General features: G+C 45.4%; 2 protein-coding genes across 2 annotated transcripts in view; one reads left to right on the plus strand and one right to left on the minus strand.

Annotated features, from left to right (window-relative positions):
* The first annotated feature begins 2,807 nt into the window (after positions 1-2,807).
* PLPPR5 (phospholipid phosphatase related 5) overlaps positions 2,808-20,733 on the plus strand; it is a 93,786-nt gene continuing 75,860 nt past the window's right edge. Inside the window, exon 1 of the mRNA XM_081866127.1 lies at positions 2,808-3,091. Coding sequence (XP_081722253.1) covers positions 2,822-3,091 — 270 coding nt within the window. The 5' untranslated portion in view covers positions 2,808-2,821. The remainder of the gene's footprint in view (positions 3,092-20,733) is intronic.
* The window catches only part of LOC309344236 (uncharacterized protein), a gene marked incomplete at its 3' end in the record, with an annotated part of 133,235 nt that continues 130,146 nt past the window's right edge, over positions 17,645-20,733 (minus strand). The window contains exon 3 of the mRNA XM_081866485.1: positions 17,645-17,785. Within this exon, the coding sequence (XP_081722611.1) occupies positions 17,645-17,785 (141 nt within the window). The remainder of the gene's footprint in view (positions 17,786-20,733) is intronic.

The raw sequence follows: 20,733 nt of genomic DNA on the forward strand, positions 1-20,733 counted from the left end.
AATATTCCATAGATGTGCCTATGAGAATATTTTATTCCGAACCTGCAGTCCCATAGAATACATTGCATGATTTTTTTCTGGAAGTCACTTGTGCATAGAAAACTGCATGACTCTCACTGCACTGCACTGGCTCCCAGTGGAGTACAGGGTCAGGTTTAAGGTGCTGTTTTTAACCTTTAAAGTCCTATGTGGCTTAGGACCCACGTACCTACAGGACCGCCTCTCCTGGTATGCCCCACAAAGGACCTTAAGGTCCACAAATGACAACATTTTGGAGGTCCTAGGTCATAAGGTGGTTAGATTGGTCTCAACTAGGGCCAGGGCCTTTTCAGTACTGACCCCGACTTCGTGGAACGCTCTGTCACAAGACACTAGGGCCCTGCAGGACTTGACATCTTTCTGCAGGGCCTGCAAGACAGAGCTGTTCTGCCTGGCCTTTGGTTTGGACTCAGTCTGACCCTTATGTTTCCCTCCCCTTATGGTTTTGATCTATGGGCTGCTTTTAAAATGAGGCTGCATTTTAAATTGCATTTTAACCTGTATTTTAAATTAGGTTTTTACTGTAATTTTACTAGTGTTGGCCACTCTGAGCCTGGCTCTGGCCAGGGAGGGCGGGGTATAAATAAAATTTATTATTATTGTTGTTGTTGTTGTTGTTATTATTGTTGTTATTATTATTATTATTATTATTATTATTATTATTATTATTATGTGTTATGTGTGATACACATGTAGATCCATTTCACCAGTGACACTATGTGACAACCTTATCCTGGAGATATCCACAGAATTTATGTCAGCGCAGGAAATTTATCTTGTATGAAAATAGCTGCATTGATAAAGAAAGTATTCAGCAGTATCAGTGGCTCAGCTACACTGTCTCATATGCAACTGTTGCATCCACTAGTGCTGCTGGAACAGAGAGGAAAACCTTACACACACATACAAACACACAAAAATACACACACTGCAATACTCAAGCAATTGCCATCCCCAATGTAGCATGCAGTTTTCCAATGGAAGAGGATTAACTCTGTAGCAGTGGCTGCATCCACATTATACCTTCAAAGCGCATACCTCAAAGAATGATGGGAACTGTAGTTTACCTCACACAGAGCTGCACCCTTAAACTACAGTTCCCAACGATTCTTTGACGGGAGAAACGTGCTTTAACAGCATACTGTGTATGCAAGAGAATTCTTTGTGCGCCCTTTGTTTATTCAGCATCCCAACCCTTCTTCCATCATGAAATTCAAGGAGGCACACAAGGAGATTCCGGGTGGCTTCTCATCCAGGTACTGGCCAAACCTAGGAGATTTCTGGATTGTCACTATTTTCAGGTAGGATTTGGCAAGCCCAGGTTGCACAATGACAGCTGACTGGGACGTTTTGTGCAGCAAATCCACTTCTCCAAAAAAAAACGGGCTTTTTGCGATAAGGAAAGTGAGGAGGGGATTGCGCTAGAAAGTGTGGGTGCTTTGATGGAACATCATCTAACCGCAGATCAATAGTGCTGCTGAAGCCAGAGCGATGCTAGATGAAGTTGTGGTTTTTCCCGTTGGGCAGCCCTTCTGTCGTTTGCACCAGTTTGCATAAGAAGCCTCTCAAGATGGTTGGATTCTGAGAAGCATCTCTTGTGTTTCTAAGCAGCTAGTACGAGCTGAGAGCCAGCTGCAATGCCAGAGCTTGCAAGCAGCTAGTTCTCAAAGCAGGAGGAGGAGGAAGAGAAGGAGCTATATATATTATATATATATAATATATTACACACATGGGAAGCTGATGCTTCGATTGACGAGCACGGGGGAGTTACTGCTTCCGCTTTTTTCTTTAAGGGGGAAAAAAGCCACACACAACCAAAAATCCTTAATAGGGGAGGAAAGACGCGAGCGAGAAGGAAGCGCCTTTTCAAAATCCACCCACCTCTTTCCCCACCCCCTCCAGCTCTCCGGCAGCCTTGGAAACGGCATTTGCGCTGCCTCCGCCGCTGCGTTCGGGCAGGGACCGGTTCAAAGCAAGGCAAGGGATTAAGCGCAGGGCGAGCTTTTCGCAGGCGCGGGGGCAGCCAGCGGAGAGGCGCCGGGGGGCCGCATCCCTGCCGCGAAGGATGGAACTTTGATCGCGCCGGGAGCAAGGAATCCGTTCCTGGAGTGGAAAGGATCCCTCCGATCGTCTCCAAGGCTTGTTGGATCCAAGTCTCTAGTCTGAGGGATTTATTTATCTGGGGTTTTTTTTGGAACGACTTACTGATATATTTTTTTTTGCACGCAGGCAAATCTGCAAAGAGGCGACTTCCGTGCGCCTGCGGGGGGCTGGGTCCACTACCCACTCTGATCTATACAGGACGCTGCGGGATTAAAGGACCGGCGACACCCCCCCCACAACCCCCCCCCAGTGGTCGTAGCGAAGGGCTGTGTGCGCGCGCGCCGCGACCCGTTTCCCGGCGCGCAGTTGCTGCGCTCTCCTGCCTCGCTCGGAACGCCTTGGAGAGCTGCCGCGGACGGAGCGCGCTTAGGACCCACTCCCCAGCCCCTCCAGCGGCGCCCGGGGCTCTGCCTGCCGCGGGGGAAGCCCGTGCTGGTTGCCTCCATCACTCCCCCGGAGGGGCCTTGCCCCACGTGCGCGATCCTGCGCCCAGGACCTCGCCGCCTCCGCCCCTTGCCATCCATGCGCTCGGCTGTGCGCCCGGACGCCTTTGGTCCTCCTCTTCTTCCTGCTCCTGCCTGGGACTAAGGCGCCTCCTCCTTCCCCCGGTGGATGCCTCCGGGAAGCGGGCGGAGCGCGCAGCCGGGGAGGGGGGCTGCCGCTGCCGCCGCCGGAGTACATGCCAGTGCCCTCTCCTCCTGCTCCTCCTCCACCTCCTCCTGCTGCTGCTGCTCTTCTCACCAGAATGCTTTACTTCCAGATGGTGATCATGGCAGGGACTGTGATGCTGGCTTATTACTTCGAGTACACCGACACCTTCTCGGTCAACGTGCAGGGCTTCTTCTGCTACGAGAGCGCCTATCGCAAGCCTTACCCGGGCCCGGAGGAGAGCAGCGCGGTGCCCCCCGTGCTCCTCTACTCGCTGGCGGCGGGGGTGCCCGTGCTGGTGGTAAGCGTCGCTGTCGGCAAGCGAGGTCCCTCCCCTCTGCCTCTCCCACCCTCTTGGTCTGTCCCCCTTTTTCTGGCACACCCCCACCCCGGGAAATATATACAGTCTATGCTTTTCGCCTTTTAAGTTGCTCAACTTGTTGACAAGGTGTCAGGAGGGCACAGGGGTGCCAACTTGAATAAAATTTGGGGTGGGGGAGGCAGGTAAGCCCCATCCCACATAATCGATCACATGACGGGGCACACCCACACCATTGGAATGCCAATGCCTATCAACTTTGGGGAGGCCCTCAAATATTTTATTGGGTGGGGGGAGGCAAAGGGACCTCAGACCCTAGGAGTTGGCACCTATGGGAGGGCACAAGGAGGGGGCAATAAATTGAGGGGGGTGGAATCCACTGTCAGTGGGTCAGTTGTTTGGGGGTAAGAAATCCTCCTTCATGCTGTTCCTTTATTGGGATCAGATAGCGCAACCCCTTTTTTTTGCTTGAGTCCAAATTTGTTCCCTGGTGCCTTTGAGATGGGTTCAGCAATTGGGCCACCAGTTGGACTCTCTCATTTGGGGAGGGGGCTCTCCACTCTTCACAGCCATTTTCTAAGGACAGCTAGTTGAGAGAGGGCCTTCGGGTTTTCAGAAAAGCTAGATTCAGTGCTAGTCTGTTTCAGAGAAGGAATAGTGCCTCCCCTGTCCCCATCCTTCTTTTAAAAACCCAACCCAACCCTGACATGATTTTTGTTTGGCTCCATTCAAAGCATGTGTTAGTCACAGATCTGGTGGGTAGCATTCTGGAGGAGACCAGTTGCTGATAATAGCCACATGTTAATATTTCAGCCAAAAAAAAAAAAAAAAAAAAAAAAGACAAGCTTGGTTATTTCTGACAGTAGATCACTATTTAAAATGGAGCAGGTGCGTCTTCTGATTTCTGCCTAGTACATTTAAGAGATCCACGATGCGGCACGTGGCATGATGTGCAAGCGAAATCCTAAAAACCTGCTACTTATATGTGGTTTTCTGTACATATCTTTTTTAAAAATAGAAGTAATTACACACACACACACACACACACGGATATGTGGCTGTGTTGTAATGCAGTTCAGCTGGGTTCTCGGCTGGGGGCTGGGGAAGAATATCAGCAGCAAAGCAACAAAACATCTGCCTTTAAAGGGCTCAGTGTACAAGTTGTAATGTCAGCTGACAAAAGCATTAGCATCATTTAATAATCCTTGACCATATTGAACAGATGAACAGAAAGGGGAGTGTGTGGCTGTTAGGGCTGGATTATATATAGACATGAACGCACACATGCGTGCATGTACACACACACACACACAGAGAGAGAGAGAGAGAGAGAGAGAGAGAGAGAGAGAGATACTGCATAGAATTAGTCTTGTTCTCGAATCTGCTGATTTCCCCCTTGGTAGCAGTAAATATTAAGCCCATAAAGTTTAATGGTAATATTTTGGAATTTGCAGTTCAATAAAGCAATGGTCTCCTAGGAAATTCTGAATGGAAAAATAAAACTCAGAGAGAATTTCCTTTTCATCACAGCGGGGCTTTGCTTAGGAGTCTCTTTAATTATAAATCAATCACACTTGCAACCCTGCGAGTCTTCATAGTGATTTTAAACCTGAGAGCCAACTTATGCCCTAATCAAGAAATAATTGAAGCCGGGGCTGGCACAGGCTGCCTCCCACCTTGCAAATGTTAAGGCAGAGTGTTAGATAGAATGATATTGTGCTTTTTTCAGGCCAGGAAGAACTGGAAATGGGAAAACTTTTTGAGTACTCTTCCAAGAAAACACACACAAAAACTTAATGTTTTAAACTATGCAACTGCCTGTCCTCTTTTTAAAAGCTTTTTTGCTTTTCAGTTTCAATATATATATACACATATAACAAACAACCCCCATATACCTGCCACCCCCAAGAAACATTTCCAAGAAACACAGTAAATGATAACAGCTGAACATTAAGCAGGGCTGTACTATAGTTTTGTGTTGATTTTAGCAGCTAGCGGTATTCGCTTCTTAACAGAGTGTGACATATTAAAGTTTGCTTGCATTATAGGATGGGTCAAAGAAGGGAAAGCATTTGACTGTAAAAATGTCACCTGCTGACACTGAAGTACGTAAAAGAGACTTCAGGTTGCAATCCTGTGCACGTTTACTTGGGAGCAAGCAACACTGAACCTTGTGGGACTTACTTGAGTAAGCATGCTTTGGATTGTGATGCAAGTCAGTTCCTTACATGGGGTGCAGGGAGGTGGCGGGGCAGGGGAAAAAAGAGAGAGAATATTAGCCCATAATTCCCATAGGGCACTGGGCTATTTTTTAAAATGTAAGGTAAACTGAAATCTACTTCCATCAGATACCTAGAATGTAATTAACAGCAGGTATGTGATGGACACCACCGTTGCCGGTGTCAGCAAAAAACCTCAAAGGCATTGCATACTGAAGGTACCATTTTCCTAATACATTTGGCCCCTTATAGGAACCCTTTAGCAAGTCCATGAGGGCAAAAGATTCTTGCATTGCAAGGGGTTGGACTAGATGACCCTTGTGGTCCCTTCCAACTTTACAATACTATGATTCTGTGAATGTACAGTGCCTTTGCATTAAATGTATTGGAGCAATTAGGGACCCTATTCTTCTCTCCAGATAATTATTTTTGTATCCATGTGAGTGCAGTACGGACCCAGCGGTATGTAGCATGGATGTTATTTTGTTAGCTTGGCTTCATTAGGTGGGCAGGGGAATCTAGGTGTATGAAGTTCCAAGCATGGAGAGGCTCGTGATAAATCACCAGTCAAGACCTCCATACATCTAAAACACTCTGTCGTGGATCCTCAGCGATCCACACTGGATTTGTGGCCGTGTCTGCATCATCCCAACGTGATTTGTAAAGAAGGAAGTTCACAGCTGCTTTTGTGTGGCTGTGTGTTTCTGGATTATTACCCCAGTCCACAGAATTTCACAAGCAGAGTCAGCGGTACCTACATGACTGCATCTCTGCATATTCACCTGTGGAAGAGGCGACTGCTGATCGGTTGGAGCGGCACAAGTTTAGAAAGGGATGCTGGGTTCAAAACAGTCGAGAAACACTGCCTGTGACCTGTCATTGATTGGTCCCATTGATTCTATAGTTGAGTTTGGCACCTTTAGAGCTTTCTGCACAGATCGCTCTTTTCAGCCATTCCCGATACAGGCATCTGGTATCGAATGAGATGGCATGAAAGAAAGAGGATGCATGGGGGAATAAACCTCCTTTTTAATTAGCCGCATCACATGTCACTGCATCCATTGGCTGCCAGACTTGTTTCCCAAGATACAAGATATTAATTTTTAAGGAGATTTGCGGTCCAGTTAAATATTCATTACACACTTTTATTTGGCAAGACTGTTTAAAAAGTGGTCGTTAGGTACATTTTCTCCTCCTTATTTATCTTCCCAAATGCCTTGTTACAAGCAGGAAACAGCATTGTGTGGCCAGGGAGAGACCCCTGCGACCCCAGGTGACACCTAGGTAGAATAATGACTCATGACATGTGTTATGGGATTAGAATTGGCCACAACTTTATTAAACTTTCAGATGTAGGAAGACCTTGGCTTAGGCATTGGGCATTTATCCCTCCTGGATAGCCGGGGATCTGGGGCACATCAGGGTTAATCAATCTATCTGGGGATTGGGCTGGCTCGGGAAGATGTATGTTTAAGCAGAGAGCCCACCCCCCATTTCGCCGCCACACAGGGGAGAGCACTGACAACCTTTCAGCGTATGGCCAGTGACTCCCTTCAACACAACCCCTTTAACAAGGAACCCTGGGATCGCCGTCACAGGGGTGGGCGTGTATCACAGCTTCACCCCTCCCCCCTAGTGAAGATAGACTAAAGGATTCCTCCCAAGGCCTGAAACCGCCAAAGTTGTGGCTCTTTGCTATGGGGACGGCGAAACCTGCCAATGCAGGGAAATTCCTTCCCAGTCCTTTAACAGCAACCATCGTAAGACCATAGCAGCAGCAGCAACCCTTACCTGGTCCATTCCCCTGGCTACGCCTCTCCAGCTGTGATTGGTTCATTGAGCTGAGGTTAGGCGGAAACCTCTAGGTTTGCAACTAGGGGAGGCGGTCCAGGATTGCTTTGCTGGAAGTCGCGTTGGATCGGGGATGCCACGCAAATAGCGCCCTCCATTTGATGCGGAGAGTGGTCATTATGTATTACTCAACTATGTAAAACATATAGCAGAGAAATGGCTCTATCTGATTACTCTATTAATATTATTATTATTAATATTTATTATTATTATTATTATTACACAGAGAAACTCCCCTTCCCTCCACCAACGCCTTCCCTTATACCCAGGTCATTTAGTACAGACAGGAGTCCCTTCGTTTTTCTTCTGCCCCCTTTGCCTTTAGAACCTCAGGAAACAGCTAATTCAAATAGTGTGATGATGGACTAGTGCAGCTGTTGTTGTTTTACCCCACCTATCTGGCTGGGTTTCCCCAGCCACTCTGGGCAGCTTACAGCATATCTGAAAACATAATAAAAACATCAAGCATTAAAAAGCTCCCTAAACAGGGCTGCCTTCAAATGTCTTCTAAAAGTTGTGTAATTCTTTTATCTCCTTGACATCTGAAGGGAGGGCATTCCACAGGGAGGGCACCACTATTGAGAAGGCCCTCTGCCCGGTTCCCTGTAACTTCGCTTCTTGCAGTGAGGGAACCAGCAGACAACCCTGGGAGGAGAACCTCAGTGTCCAGGTTGAACGATGGGGGTGGAAACGTATAGAGAGATGTGCATTAGTAATCTTTACAAACTGCCTCTGTGTCCTGAGTCATCATAGTGGCATACAACAATTGAAACTCAACCAAGTTTCACACTGAATGAAACACTTTAAAAACAGCTTTTCCACCTGGGGTGAAAGGCACCAACTTGCTTTTATCTGAGAAACTAAAGAGTTGTGCTTGAGTACACCACTACAGTGGGGTGACTGCAGAAACCCTAGTAATTAAGAAACAACCCCCTGTCTCCATATATTCATATGCTTAGTCTGTTTTGTGGTAACACTAAATGTGACATAAATACATAGGCAAGCATGAGAAACAATTTGTATGGATATTAATTCTCCCCCCTCAATCTTGCTTAGTGTCATTGGTATGCTTGCAAGTGAAGGAAAGTCAGTTTCCTCAGGTAATAATAATAATAATAATAATAATAATAATAATAATAATAATTATAATTATACCCCGCCCACCTGGCTGGGCTTCCCCAGCCACTCTGGGCGGCTTCCAACCAAATATTAAAATACAGTAATACATCAAACGTTAAAAGCTTCCCTAAACAGGGCTGCCTTCAGATGTCTTCAAATTTGAGTACGAAGCCAGTTTTCTGCTACATACAAACTTGGGGAAGTGTTTGTTCGAACTTTAGTTCATTAAAATAAACCAGGATCAAACTATGGTTTGATATCCTGGCTTGTCAGCTAACTAAAACAACCAAAGTTCCTTGAGATCATCATATGTAACGAAATACTGCAGTTTAGTCAAAACGGAAAGTGGAAGCTTTCATTCTGCTATGTGAAAAGGAACTGGAGGGGCAGAATGGAAGTCTGAAACTTGCTATGGCTCATTCCTGATAATCTAACTATAGTTTCTCTAGGTAACCATAGAGTAGTACTCAACGAGATGTGCTAGCAGAATGGAATTTTCCCCTCCCCGCCACTTCCAAATCTGCTCCACAGGGCTGGGGAACCTTCATAATAGATTTAGGGGGTGCATAGGGTGGGGGGAAGAATGTTCTGCTTAAAGCTACAAATGATAGTTTAGATAAGGCACTCATGTGGTGCCTTCTGGATGCCTCTGAACTCCCTTCAGCCTCAGCCAGCATGGCCAGTGGCCAAGAATGTTGGGAGTTGTAATCCATCAACATCTGGAGGGCCCCACATAGGCTACTCCTGGTTTAGACAATCTTCAAAATCTTGTGTGAGAGAGACACATGGGCAGAGATAAATGAAAACCAAAGGAAAGAGTTGTATATTTGTTGAGTAACTGCTGAGAACGGCTGTTAGCTTCCTCCTTGCTTGTACTTTTGTACGTGGGTAGCATAATCAGGAGAGAGCTCTCAGCCAATTTTAGGCATGGTGACAGGGTGGAAGAGAGAGGCAGAGTCTTAAGTATGTGAGCTTCAAACAATTCTACCATTTTTTGTGTGGATCAAAATCTGTACCCCAAATTGTGCCTCAGAGGGCACCAGAAGCCAATCTGGACTGCAGACTAAGTAACTGAGAATTCTCTTTTCTATACTGATTGAAGTATTTAATATCTAGAGGTCATACTCATGTTGAGATATTTTTAGTTTCTCTGTTATGTCTTGAAATCTATTTAAGAAAGAAAAGGAGAACTGTCTCGCTTGATTCTCCACTGTGTGTGCTTTTCTTTGTCAAAAACATGTGAATTGTTATACAGAATTTTTTGATTCAGTTCTACTTACAACCTTTCCTACTATGCTTCCTGGTTCTTTAGTAGGACTGCTTGCCTTTTTTGAACTCCTGCCTTTGAAAGCTGGGAAATACATGTTAGCCTAATCTTTCACCTACAGTTGAAATGATGTGTATATTACCGTATTTTTCGCTCTATAACACGCACCCAACCATAACACGCACGTAGTTTTTAGAGGAGGAAAACAAGAAAAAAAATATTCTAAACGAAACAGTGGATGGCCACAGACGTGGCCACAGACGTGTGATCTGACAGTGAGTTTGGAGTAGCCCAATGCAAAAATCCTGAGGATCCATGTGGATCCATGCTTTGTAACCACATTTTTGCACCACTGCAGCCCCAGGCAACAGTGGGTGCGTGATTTTGTTGGTGCAAGATGTAGCCATGGACATGCTATGTGATATGATGGTGAATTTGGGGTGACCCTGTACAAAAATCCTGAGGATCCATGTAGATCTGTGCTTTGTAACCACGTTTTAAGTGGGGAGTGAAGGAAAAGCACTCAAGGGACAAGGAGCACGCATGGGGTGTGTGGAGAAGGATGCTGCTAATAATGCAGAAGAGGGGTATAAGGGGAGAAGGCTCCTCTCCTCTCCCACTTTGCTCCTTTAAAGCAAGCAGGCTCTGCTTTTCTCCCTCCTCCCCACTCATCCCCGGCTTAGCGAGCTGAAAAACTTTGCTGCTATGTAGCGAGCTGAGTGGGGAGGAGAGAGGGACAGAGAGCCTCCTCCCCACTCAGCGGCTCTTCTCGCGCTTTGCTGTTTCAAAGCGAGCCACGGAGGAGGGAAGGAAGGGGAACCATGGATCTTCTGCTCACGACTGCAGCAGATCCCCCCCGCCACCCATAGGCATTCCCTCCATAACACGCACAGACATTTCCCCTTACTTTCTAGGAGGAAAAAAGTGAGTGTTATGGTGCAAAAAATATGGTACTTTTCCAGGAGGACCGCAGTTAACCTACCAGACGTGCTACAAAAAGATGTGCCAATGGCCAACAACTTAGATGTCTTTGAAAGGGGGTTAGATAAATTCATGGAGGTCAAGGCATGATTGCTGTATGCTATCTCCAGGATCAGAAGCCTTTGAATACCAATTTCTGAGGAGCAATAGCAGGAGAGGGCTATTGTCCTCCTGTCCTGCTTGTGTACTTTCCATAGGCTTCCCATCTGAGCAAGGGGATGCTGGACTAGGAAAGCCTTTCATTTGATGATTCCTTTTTTCTAATGTGCTTTATCCCTTCTGCTTTCAGTGTCAAACAAAGTTGACTTCTATCACTTTATCACTATTTTACTAAGATGCAAAAAGAATATCTTGACAGCTAGCCTACCCAATGCCACAGAACCACTTGGGCATACGATTTTTGCAAAGTGTTGTGATGGTTTTGTTGCTTTTCATTTACCCTTGTAATCTGCTATTTGCCTGGAGCAAGTGAAATGTACGTTCTGGCAAATGCACACTGTGTGTCTTTCTGCTTCTCCTCACCTTTAAGAGGTACTGAGCTCTAAACCAGGGGTGGGGAACCGAATCTGGCTAGCAGACCAGATGTGGTGTAGTGGTTAAGAGCGGTGGACTCGTAATCTGGTGAACTGAGTTCGCATCTCCGCTCCTCCACACGCAGCTGCTGGGTGACCTTGGGCTAGTCACACTTCTCTGAAGTCTCTCAGCCTCACTCACCTCACAGAGTGTTTGTTGTGGGGGAGGAAGGGAAAGGAGAATGTTAGCCGCTTTGAGACTCCTTCGGGATATCAAATCCAAACTCTTCTTCTTCTTCATGATCTCCTCATAGGGCAAGTTTGACATGTGGGTAGCCCCGTCAACAGTCAATCACTATTACATCACCATGACAACAGTTCAGCATCCTTCTTGCTCTGAACTCTGTTCCAGATAAGAGTGGCCAACTTAGGGGTGCTCTCAGATTCCCCCAAACTCATCTTTCCTTCAGAGGTGTCTTGGTAAGTCCCTGGCTCCTAGCATAGGAGAGTTGAGACTCTTCTCATTATCAAGCTCTCCTTTAGGTTAGCAGACAAATTCCCTCCTCACTTCCCTCCGTGCCTCTTCTGGTAAGGAGTTTTCTTCCTGGGTTTCTACATCAGGTTGCAACCCGGAAGGATTTCCCTGTCATCTCTGAGGCTGAGACAGTGTTTCTCTGTGTATCTCTTCCTTCAAAATCTATGCTGCTCCTCTGGCTGCCTCCTTCCCACCTTCTCTCACTCTTCATAGTATGCAGAGGAGGAAAAGCACCCCTCACACAGCTGTGAGGTTCCATGGAGGCAAGGCTCAGTTATGTCAAGCCCCTGACAAGTCCCAGCTTTCAGCCAGCCTCTGACAGTTTTGGGGTTTTTTTGCCCACATGAGTTTTGCAAAGTGCTTTGCAAGGTGCTGTGTTAAGCAGCTGTTCTGAATTCCCCAAGCTGCATGCACTTTTCCTTGCCACGGGAGGGAGGTGCTTGGAAAATGAATCTCTTCCCCCTCTCCAAATAAACAATTCAACAAGAGAAGGTTTTCTATTTGGATTGTGGCTGGCTGGTGCTGGTGCCGCATCACCACTTACAACAGTTGCAAGAAACAGTTGGGAGAGCTGACTCAGATACTCAGCAAACAAAAGGGGTTTCAATGTTCTCAGGGCTCAACAAGAGTTTCATTAGAAGGAGGGATAAATATTTTTTTAAAAAAAACTTTTGCACAAGCACAGTAGTAATTGACTTTGCTGAACATTGACCTTGTAGCTACAGAATGTAGTTTAACATTCTAGATAGACATTGGCTTGTAATGCAACCGAGAATCATAAGCAGGACAAGTTCATAAACCAAACCAGATTCATATTCAAGCTTTGGCAATATCACTGCTTGAGAGACCAAGGGCCATGTAGGAGCAGAACTGGTCTCCCTACTCCTCATTACCAGTGTTAGAAACTCAGATTTATAAGCTAGGACCAAATGGCTCCTTAAATTAAGGTTAAAGTCACCAAAACGAAATGTCTAGTTGTCATTTTGGGGCAAGACAGCTCTCAAGTCTTATTTTTGAAATGATGGACTGACTGTGAGTGATTAGTTAAACATCTGGCTAGTTCAAATGACAACTTTGAGTTAGGTTAAGAGCTTTGAAAACTTAAAGAAGAAAAGTCACTTGATCCAGGGACAGTCCACATATATATTGGCTTAGCCTGACCTCTTTTCCTTAATGGTGACATGGACCATTCATAACACAGGGATATTCTTCACAACTGTGAGCAGGGCAGTGGGGATGGGGTGTAAGTGAGGATAGGCTAAAACAATTAACTGTAATGTTGTTCGCTGCTCCTGCTCAGGCTGCATAGAAAAAGGATTTTGGTTTCTGAAATTCATTCTGGCTGTGCAGATAAAATAGAACTGATAGAATTCTACAGGATGTGGCATTAGTGTGTGAAAATAGTCAAGATCCAGTGATGCCCAGGCATGCAGTTCCAGATGGTGCAGATGTCTGGCACCCAGGCATCTTTGCTTGGTCGCAAGTGCCCAATAGTCAGATGCGAAATGTGCCTGGCTAATTTTGAACACTGTTCATTACATAAAGGTTATATGGCATATCAACTAATAAACAGAAACACTATCCAATCAAATGTGATTTACTTATAAATGTGATAACTGGATTATTATTATTTGCGAATAATAAAAAATCCACATAATTCATTTGATAGGGTGTTTTGTTATGGTTTCTAAATGTCTTGTTGCAGCTAAAATGTGGCTTTTCAAGGACAACTTTGAGAGGGCAGTCGATGGCAGCAAAAACAACATGTCTTGTGGCACTTTAAAGACTTAACAAATTTATTAGGGCATAAGGTTCTGTAGAGACCAGAAAAAGTTTGTGCCATAATAAATTTGTTAGTCTTACAAATGTGCCATGGGGCTCTTGGTTGTTTCAAGGACAGTAGCACAGACCTGAAAACTTGAGAAATATGTCAACTTCTCACATCTCGAGACTTTCTCCCCAAGGCACAGCAGTCAGAAATCACCTTTCTTGGCACTGTTATCATTTGTCCTGTCCTTGGTGGCACATGATTTTCTGGCTACCGCTGTGAACACGTTTTGTATCATTTGAACAGAAAGGAAGGAAATAAATTTTCTGCCCAAACAATTCAGTGCTTTTTAAGCGATCACCACCTATCTGTTAAAAATTGAGCTCAGAATCGTGAGCATTATGATTTGGATTTGGGGCTCACATTTTGGATTTAGCCTTTTGATGCCTTCTTTGAAGTTTATTGAGCTGTCAGTTTTAGTACTTGGTAGCATTTCAGGACTGATGGGGGCACATCCTGGTGATGTGTAGATACAATGCCCGCTCCCTGTGAAGTAGGGATGGGGAACCTGTAGCCCTCCAGATGGTGGACTGCAACTCCCATCATTCTTCATCATTGGCTATGTTGGTTGGGGCTGATGGGAGTTGGTGTCCAACAGCAACTAGAGCTTTCCTGTCTCTGCTGGAAAAGATGCACAGTGTCTTACAAAGCACAATATATTGTGGGTTTCTTTCCCTTCCCACTTTCTGTCCTTCTTTCTGGAGTGAATTCTTGCTTCCTTTTCCTTTCAGCGATAACTATGATGTACATACATGCACCACCAGTGTAGGTGGTGATTTGGTTTTCTTGTAATCCCAGACTGCAAAAACTCTTTAAACTATGTTTTTAATCTCTACATTGCAGTAGTGATATCAGCCATGGTTAGTGTTGATAACATGAACCCTAAACCATGGATCATAGCAACCAGGGAAGGGAGGGATCTGTGAAGTGTGCAAACCATGGCTTTCAGCTTTGTACATGCATTGGTTCTTGGCTAATCACTTTCAACCATACATGAGTAACAATGAATGCTGCCTTTTGATGCAGATATACATTTCACATTGCTTGAAGTTGAGAGGATTCTGCACATCTACCCTTTTAGTCAACTTTGTCAATCCTGAACACGTTGCATGGAATCCTTTTTAAAAATATATTTCAATAAGATGTAATGCCACATTTTGTGCTAGAAAAGTTTTATTTACAAGGATAGTGACTGAGAATCTTCATACCTCTAGAGTAGGTCCCATTGTTTCAATAGCACACAATAGTGTGTTGCCTGTTTCATGTAATGTAAAGGAAATGCACCGTGTATGAACAATGATTAGTTATATGGGTGAAACAGTAATCACAGAGCATCCAGACTGAGCTTTCATGCTTTCCCTTATCACCCAATCCTGTGCGATGGAGGCAGTTTATGCCTTCAGCTGTGATTTGATGGGTGCGTTATTGAATGATATACAGTAGAGGTGTGTGTCAATCATCCATTATTTTCATGCGTTGCAATCCTGCTGTTTTCGAGACATGTCAGATTCCATTTGGACTTAATATCATCACTAATGTGTTTAAGATCAGGATGCCAGTCATCATTATCTATGTCAAATGAGGATACCACAGATGATAAGGAGAGCGAGTGTGATCCTTTTTGTAGTCCATTTCTAAGGCAACTTAGATGGTGACATACTGATGTTGTGGGTGCATATGTCATTGCAAATGCTTAGGATAAAGCTATTAGTACAGGCTATGTAGAAATACGAGGGACACAGGTGGCCCTGTGGGTTAAACCACAGAGTCTAGGACTTGCCGATCAGAAGGTCGGTGGTTCGAATTCCCACGATGGGGTGAGCTCCCATTGCTCAGTCCCAGCTCCTGCCAACCAGCAGTTTGAAAGCACGTCAAAGTGCAAGTAGATAAATAGGTACCGCTCTGGCGGGAAGGTAAACAGTGTTTCCGTGCGCTGCTCTGGTTCGCCAGAAGCAGCTTAGTTATTCTGGCCACATCGCTCCCTCGGCCAATAAAGCGAGATGAGTGCCACAACCCCAGAGTCGGTCACGACTAGACCTAATGGTCAGGGGTCCCTTTACTTTTACCTTATGTAGAAATACACAATCTATGCCCGTGGCAGGTGTCCCACACTGCCTTTCAACAGACCAGTAGCCAAATACAATATTTCCTTAGACCAGGGTTAAGGAGTCTCTGACCCACTGGTGCAATCCCAACCATCAAGGTCAGGGTAAAGAGGTATATCTTCAACATGTGGTAAAAACTGTCTAGTGAAGGTGCCAGGCACACCTCTGTGGGGAGGGAATTCCACAAGTTAGGGGCCAACACAGAGAATGCCATCACCTCCGTCACCTTCTGAAGGCAGTGGAACTAACAAGAGGGCGTCCTCTGCTGATTTTCACACATGAAACTGTCTGTAGTGAAGAAGGTGGACTTTCAGATATTTGGGGCCTATGTCACTTAGGACTTTAAAAGCGCACATGAGCCCCTTAATTGATCAGTCTCCAAGGAGACACATTCTAGCCAGGTAAAAACAAAATGAGGTGGGTGAGGAATGTAGCCTGGGGAGAAGTGTGTGGGCTGGGGAGAGTCCAGAGGGTGAGACAGAGAGGCGGGGGGGGGGGGGAGCAGCACCTGCCTTTGGCCATCCCTGCTCTAGAAAGAGGAAATATTGACGTCCTCAGTATGCATTGTACATAATACTGCCTATAACCTCACTGTATACAATGATAGACCAAATCACAATGCAGATCAGATGCCACTCAGAGGGTGTGAGTTCTTCTTTCTGCTAGACGAAAACTGTTTTGCTGTCCATTAAGCAGAGGCGGATCAAGAGATGAGGACTTGCAAAAAATCCTTGCATTGGAGAAATGTGTGCTATTAAGGTCCCTTACTTGGGAGGGATGTGCCATAAACATAACTTGTTGGTCTTTTGAGCATAGAGCTATGTCATATCCAGCCCCTTGTGGGAAGGTTAACCCACCCACATTGTTTCTCTCTTCCCCCTTACTCCTCTCAGTTATCTACTTTTTCTAAGGAAATGGAGTTCAGAAGATGTGCTTGCTTGAAATTTACATGTTAATTGGGTTTTGGGCTCTCAGGTTAATTAGGTTTAACATCTGTTTCACACTGAGATTATTCCTGTGATTGACGGAGGAAGCGATGAGGGTTTTGAGGTCACCAGACAGGCCTTTGCATGTCTTGTCTCTTAACCCCCCAACCACACATTTTGCTCATATAATTCCCTGGGCTTGGGAACAGGCTAACCTTTGACTCTGCATGTTTCAGCTGATGCTGTTTGTCACACAACTTTAGTAACCAACATCCAGCTGAAGTAGGAGTTAGTCAACATGTGTATCTTTTGTTTAATGTCTCCAAATGGAGTGCAGTAAATAATAATGAACAGCTGTGAAATATACTCAGAACTGAAACCCCAGTGAGTTCAATGGGACACTGTTTCAAGGAGAGGGGGTGGGGTGCAGATGCTTCAAATAGCACTTTTGCAAAGGAGCTGAGTGGGGATGCTCAGCAAACCTTTGACTATCCTCCCCTCCAGTTGCTGGAAACCACTGGAGAGAAAAGTGCTATTCTGCTTGCAGACTTACCATAGGCATTTGGGTGGCTACGGTGAGAAGAAGATGCTGCAATAGATGAGCCCTTGGCCTGATCCAGTAGCCCCTTCTTTTCAAATTTCAAACTAGTAGAAAATAATGTAGGAAAACAATTCATAAACTGATGGTGCCAAAACAAATAATTAAAGCCTGTCTCAGTTTCAGAGTACATAGAACTTCTTCACCCAGAATGCAGCAATTACCGTAGCTACTATTCTAAGGCCTCTGCCAAAAAACCCAGATTGGCTGTGGTTCCCTAGCACATGTCAGGTAGGTGTTGGGAGGAGGGAAAGGACATGCATAGCCAAAGGGAGACATGTCTCCAAACTTGATTTTCTGATCTGCTGATGACCTTGTTTGCCTTTGCAGAAAATGTATTCAAGAGGTGATAGTTCTCTCTCTCTCTCTCTCTCTCTCTCTGACTGATTTATGCAGTAACACTGTAGACAGCAGTGGTTTCAAACTGTGTCCCAGGGAATCCTGTATTCCTTAGAGGTTTCTCAGGGTTTCCTCAATAGGCAGATAAATAATAGGGAGTGAGTTTCTCTGAAAATTTGCTTACCCACCACAACTGATGCTCTCTCCTGTGTGGCAATAGGAGACTGTTAGCTGAGTCTAGGGGTCATTTTTGGTTCATGGAAAAGTGACAGAGAGGTCCAACAGGACTGGTGAACCATACTTCATCTCCCCAGCCTTCCAAGTTTCACCCTGTAGGGAGATGAAAATGCCCTCTGGGGAACATTCATTCTCTGCCCCCACACCCTGTCTCTTCAGCTAGAAGAAGCAGGAGAGGAAGCACTAATCACTAATGATTCCTCTCCCCCTACTACTTCAGAACATGTCAAGCATCTCTGTGGCTGGAAGGTTGAGATCCACTTTTGAGGTGCAGGAACAAGCTACTGCTGAACTGGCTGGCTATGTTTCTTATGCCAGAACACTTGTGTGGTGGAGATCAAGTTGCATCTTGAGAATTTCCTTCTGATGCCGGAGCCCCTCGCACAGTCAGTTGTGCATATGACTTTGTGTACAGGCTTGTGAGGCCGCGTGGATGGTATGTTTTCTTCCACTCATGGCCCTTTGGCTCCGAGCTTAAATGATTTATCGTAGCATGAATTTTTTCAGGCAACAGCATATGAAAGTTTATGCCACAATAAACCAGCTACTCTCTGAGGTGCCATAGCACTTTAAGGCTTACTGTAAATAGAAGTGCTGCCTGATTCTGAATATTACAGACAAATCCTTTTGCCTTTTGCTAGGCTTTTAGTAATATTCTTATTTTTGAAAAAAACAACAACCCGTGTGCGAGCATCAATTTGTGTGTGTGTGCTTTCTGATTTGCTCCTGTTAAAAACAGTCTTAAATACTGTGCAGTTTGGAGGCTGAAGAAGCAGATTGGATACGTGCTCACACCCGCACAAGAGGCCAATGTGCTATTCTTTTTGCGGTACCTCATATAAAAGATACAAGCTCAGTAACTCAAGCAATTTGTCTACCTGTTTGTCTCTGAAGGGCCTCCTGACCCACTCATTTATCTCTGCAATTCCCAGTTGACATGGAAGGTTTTGCGCATGGTATGAAAAGACCAATGTTCTGTTGCGCATACTTCCTTCATACTGTGGCTGTGGGTGACACGGCCCTAAAACTGTGTCTGTAATGAGGGTTTCTCATAGATGAGAGTCATAGCCAATCAAAGAGAATCTGCAGATCTGCAGTGATTATTGGGGGTCTGCGATTCAGCATTCCTTCCATTCTAAACCATTGAGTAATAGGGTTTTTGTCTGGAGTCCAAAGGAACAATCTGTCCTCTCCCCCCTGCTGGTTTCAGGAGGCACTACCAGCCTTGACGTTCTGAAAAAAATGAGATTAATAACAGTTCCTTTAACTTTTCTCCCCCTCTACATAGTACAACTCTGAGGCTCGCTGGAGTCATGATGGCACTAAGTAGGATGTGATTCACTCTAATCTATTGTCCCTGGGAAACTCGCAAATAAAATTCTGTACATTTCTTTAAGAAAAGCGATCGCTCATCTTCTCTAAATGAAACACTGAATGCAGGAATGCAAAAGTAGCACTCCAATCCTGTACAGCCTTGTGCAACAGAGATTTGTAGCACTTAGCTCTGAAGAGGATAGGTTTCTCAGCTTGTTGGGGTTGGGGTTGGGGCAGTTTCCAGTTGGAACCCTTTGTACAATTTGTACAATTTGTCATGGATGCTTTAGTTGAGATTCCTGTGCTGCAGGAGGTTGGTCTAGGGTCTCTTCCAACTTTACAGTTCTATGGCCATTGTATTAAGGAGAATATAGGATAATCTGCAACAAAGTCTAAGACAGAAACCTTTCACTGGAAATCCAGAACTTGTCTTCATTTTAATCTCTGTCTGTTCAGCAGTTGAGTTTTTCATTGGGCCATTTGCTCTTCCCAGTCAAATATCTTTTAAAGAGGGGAAACATAAAGGGATATGTTCCTTGGAAATGGAGTAGCACATGTGTATTATTTTTATGAAGTAGAATGATGGGTAAGCAAATGCCAAGGGAAAAAGAATGTAACGAGCTTCCATCTGTTCCACTTGGCATATAGCTTTGCGGATTTTAATGGTACTTTTGCCTGTTTAAGGGGAGCTGATGGATGTTCCATTCCGTTCACAGCGACATGCACTTTATAGGGATCTTTTCTTCCTAGGTTTTGCCTACGCTAGGAAGACAGGCTGAAATCTTCAGCTTTCCTCCTGTGCATTTAATTCCACCAACCAATGTCAATACTAATGCTGAATAAGGCAATGATAACTCTCTTAATGCCATCTTCAGAATGCTAGCTTGGGTCCTAAGTTCCTCTGAGTCAAACTCTGCTCAGGAGATGTTCCTACTGGTGGAATAGGGATAGGGCAATTGTGTGGCGAGTTCCTGCCCCCCCCAGTGGAAATAATGACACATGACACAATTATTAAGGTTAATGGGCCAAATAAGGCCACAACTTTATTGGTTACAGGTGATGAGCAGTATTGGCTTAGGCATTGGTCCTAACCGACTATATCCAACTTCAGCCCATCCACTTGAAGTCCGGGAAGGGTTAAACACCAGTAGGGGGAGTCCTGCTGATGCACATCAACTAGGAACTCCCTGGGGTCACCGATTGAGGGCATGCCTTAGGCCCTCACCTCCCAAGGCTTCGGACAGGGCCACGCCCCCTGGAATCCTTTATTGGACTACCCTTCGATATGTGGGGCAGGTGATGGCGCTACCTCCGCTATTTCATTTACCTCCCCTATTCCATCTACAATGCCTAATCGCCAATACCAAGAAAGTTGTGACAATTTGCTACGAGGTAGATGAAAACCAAGTGGCTGCTGCCAATTTGCCAAGTGGAAAAATTCCTACCAGGCCCCTCAACGGCGACCAACCAAGGTCCATAGCAAGATCAAGGAACAAAAACCTTATAGGGCGGGAGGGTGGGGAAAACCAGAACAGCTGGCAGGCGGCAAACAGGGAGATCCCCAGCTGTGTTCTGCCTTAAATAGGGCAGGTCACGCCCCCAGAGCCAGCTGATTGGCTGGCCAGGGGGTGCCGTGGCTGGGAATCCCTCCAATCGCACGGGGGAATCCCTCCAGCCGCCACGTGCATGGTGGGGCTGTGAAGCCCACAACCCCACCTCCTCTGTAGGGCAGAAGTGGCTTTTTGGACAGTTGTTCCTACAGCACCCCTGTGCCACCCCAAAATGGTTTAACT

The sequence above is a fragment of the Podarcis erhardii genome (assembly GCF_964252035.2).
Source record: "Podarcis erhardii genome assembly, chromosome: 6".
NCBI classification, from domain to species: Eukaryota; Metazoa; Chordata; class Lepidosauria; order Squamata; family Lacertidae; genus Podarcis; species Podarcis erhardii.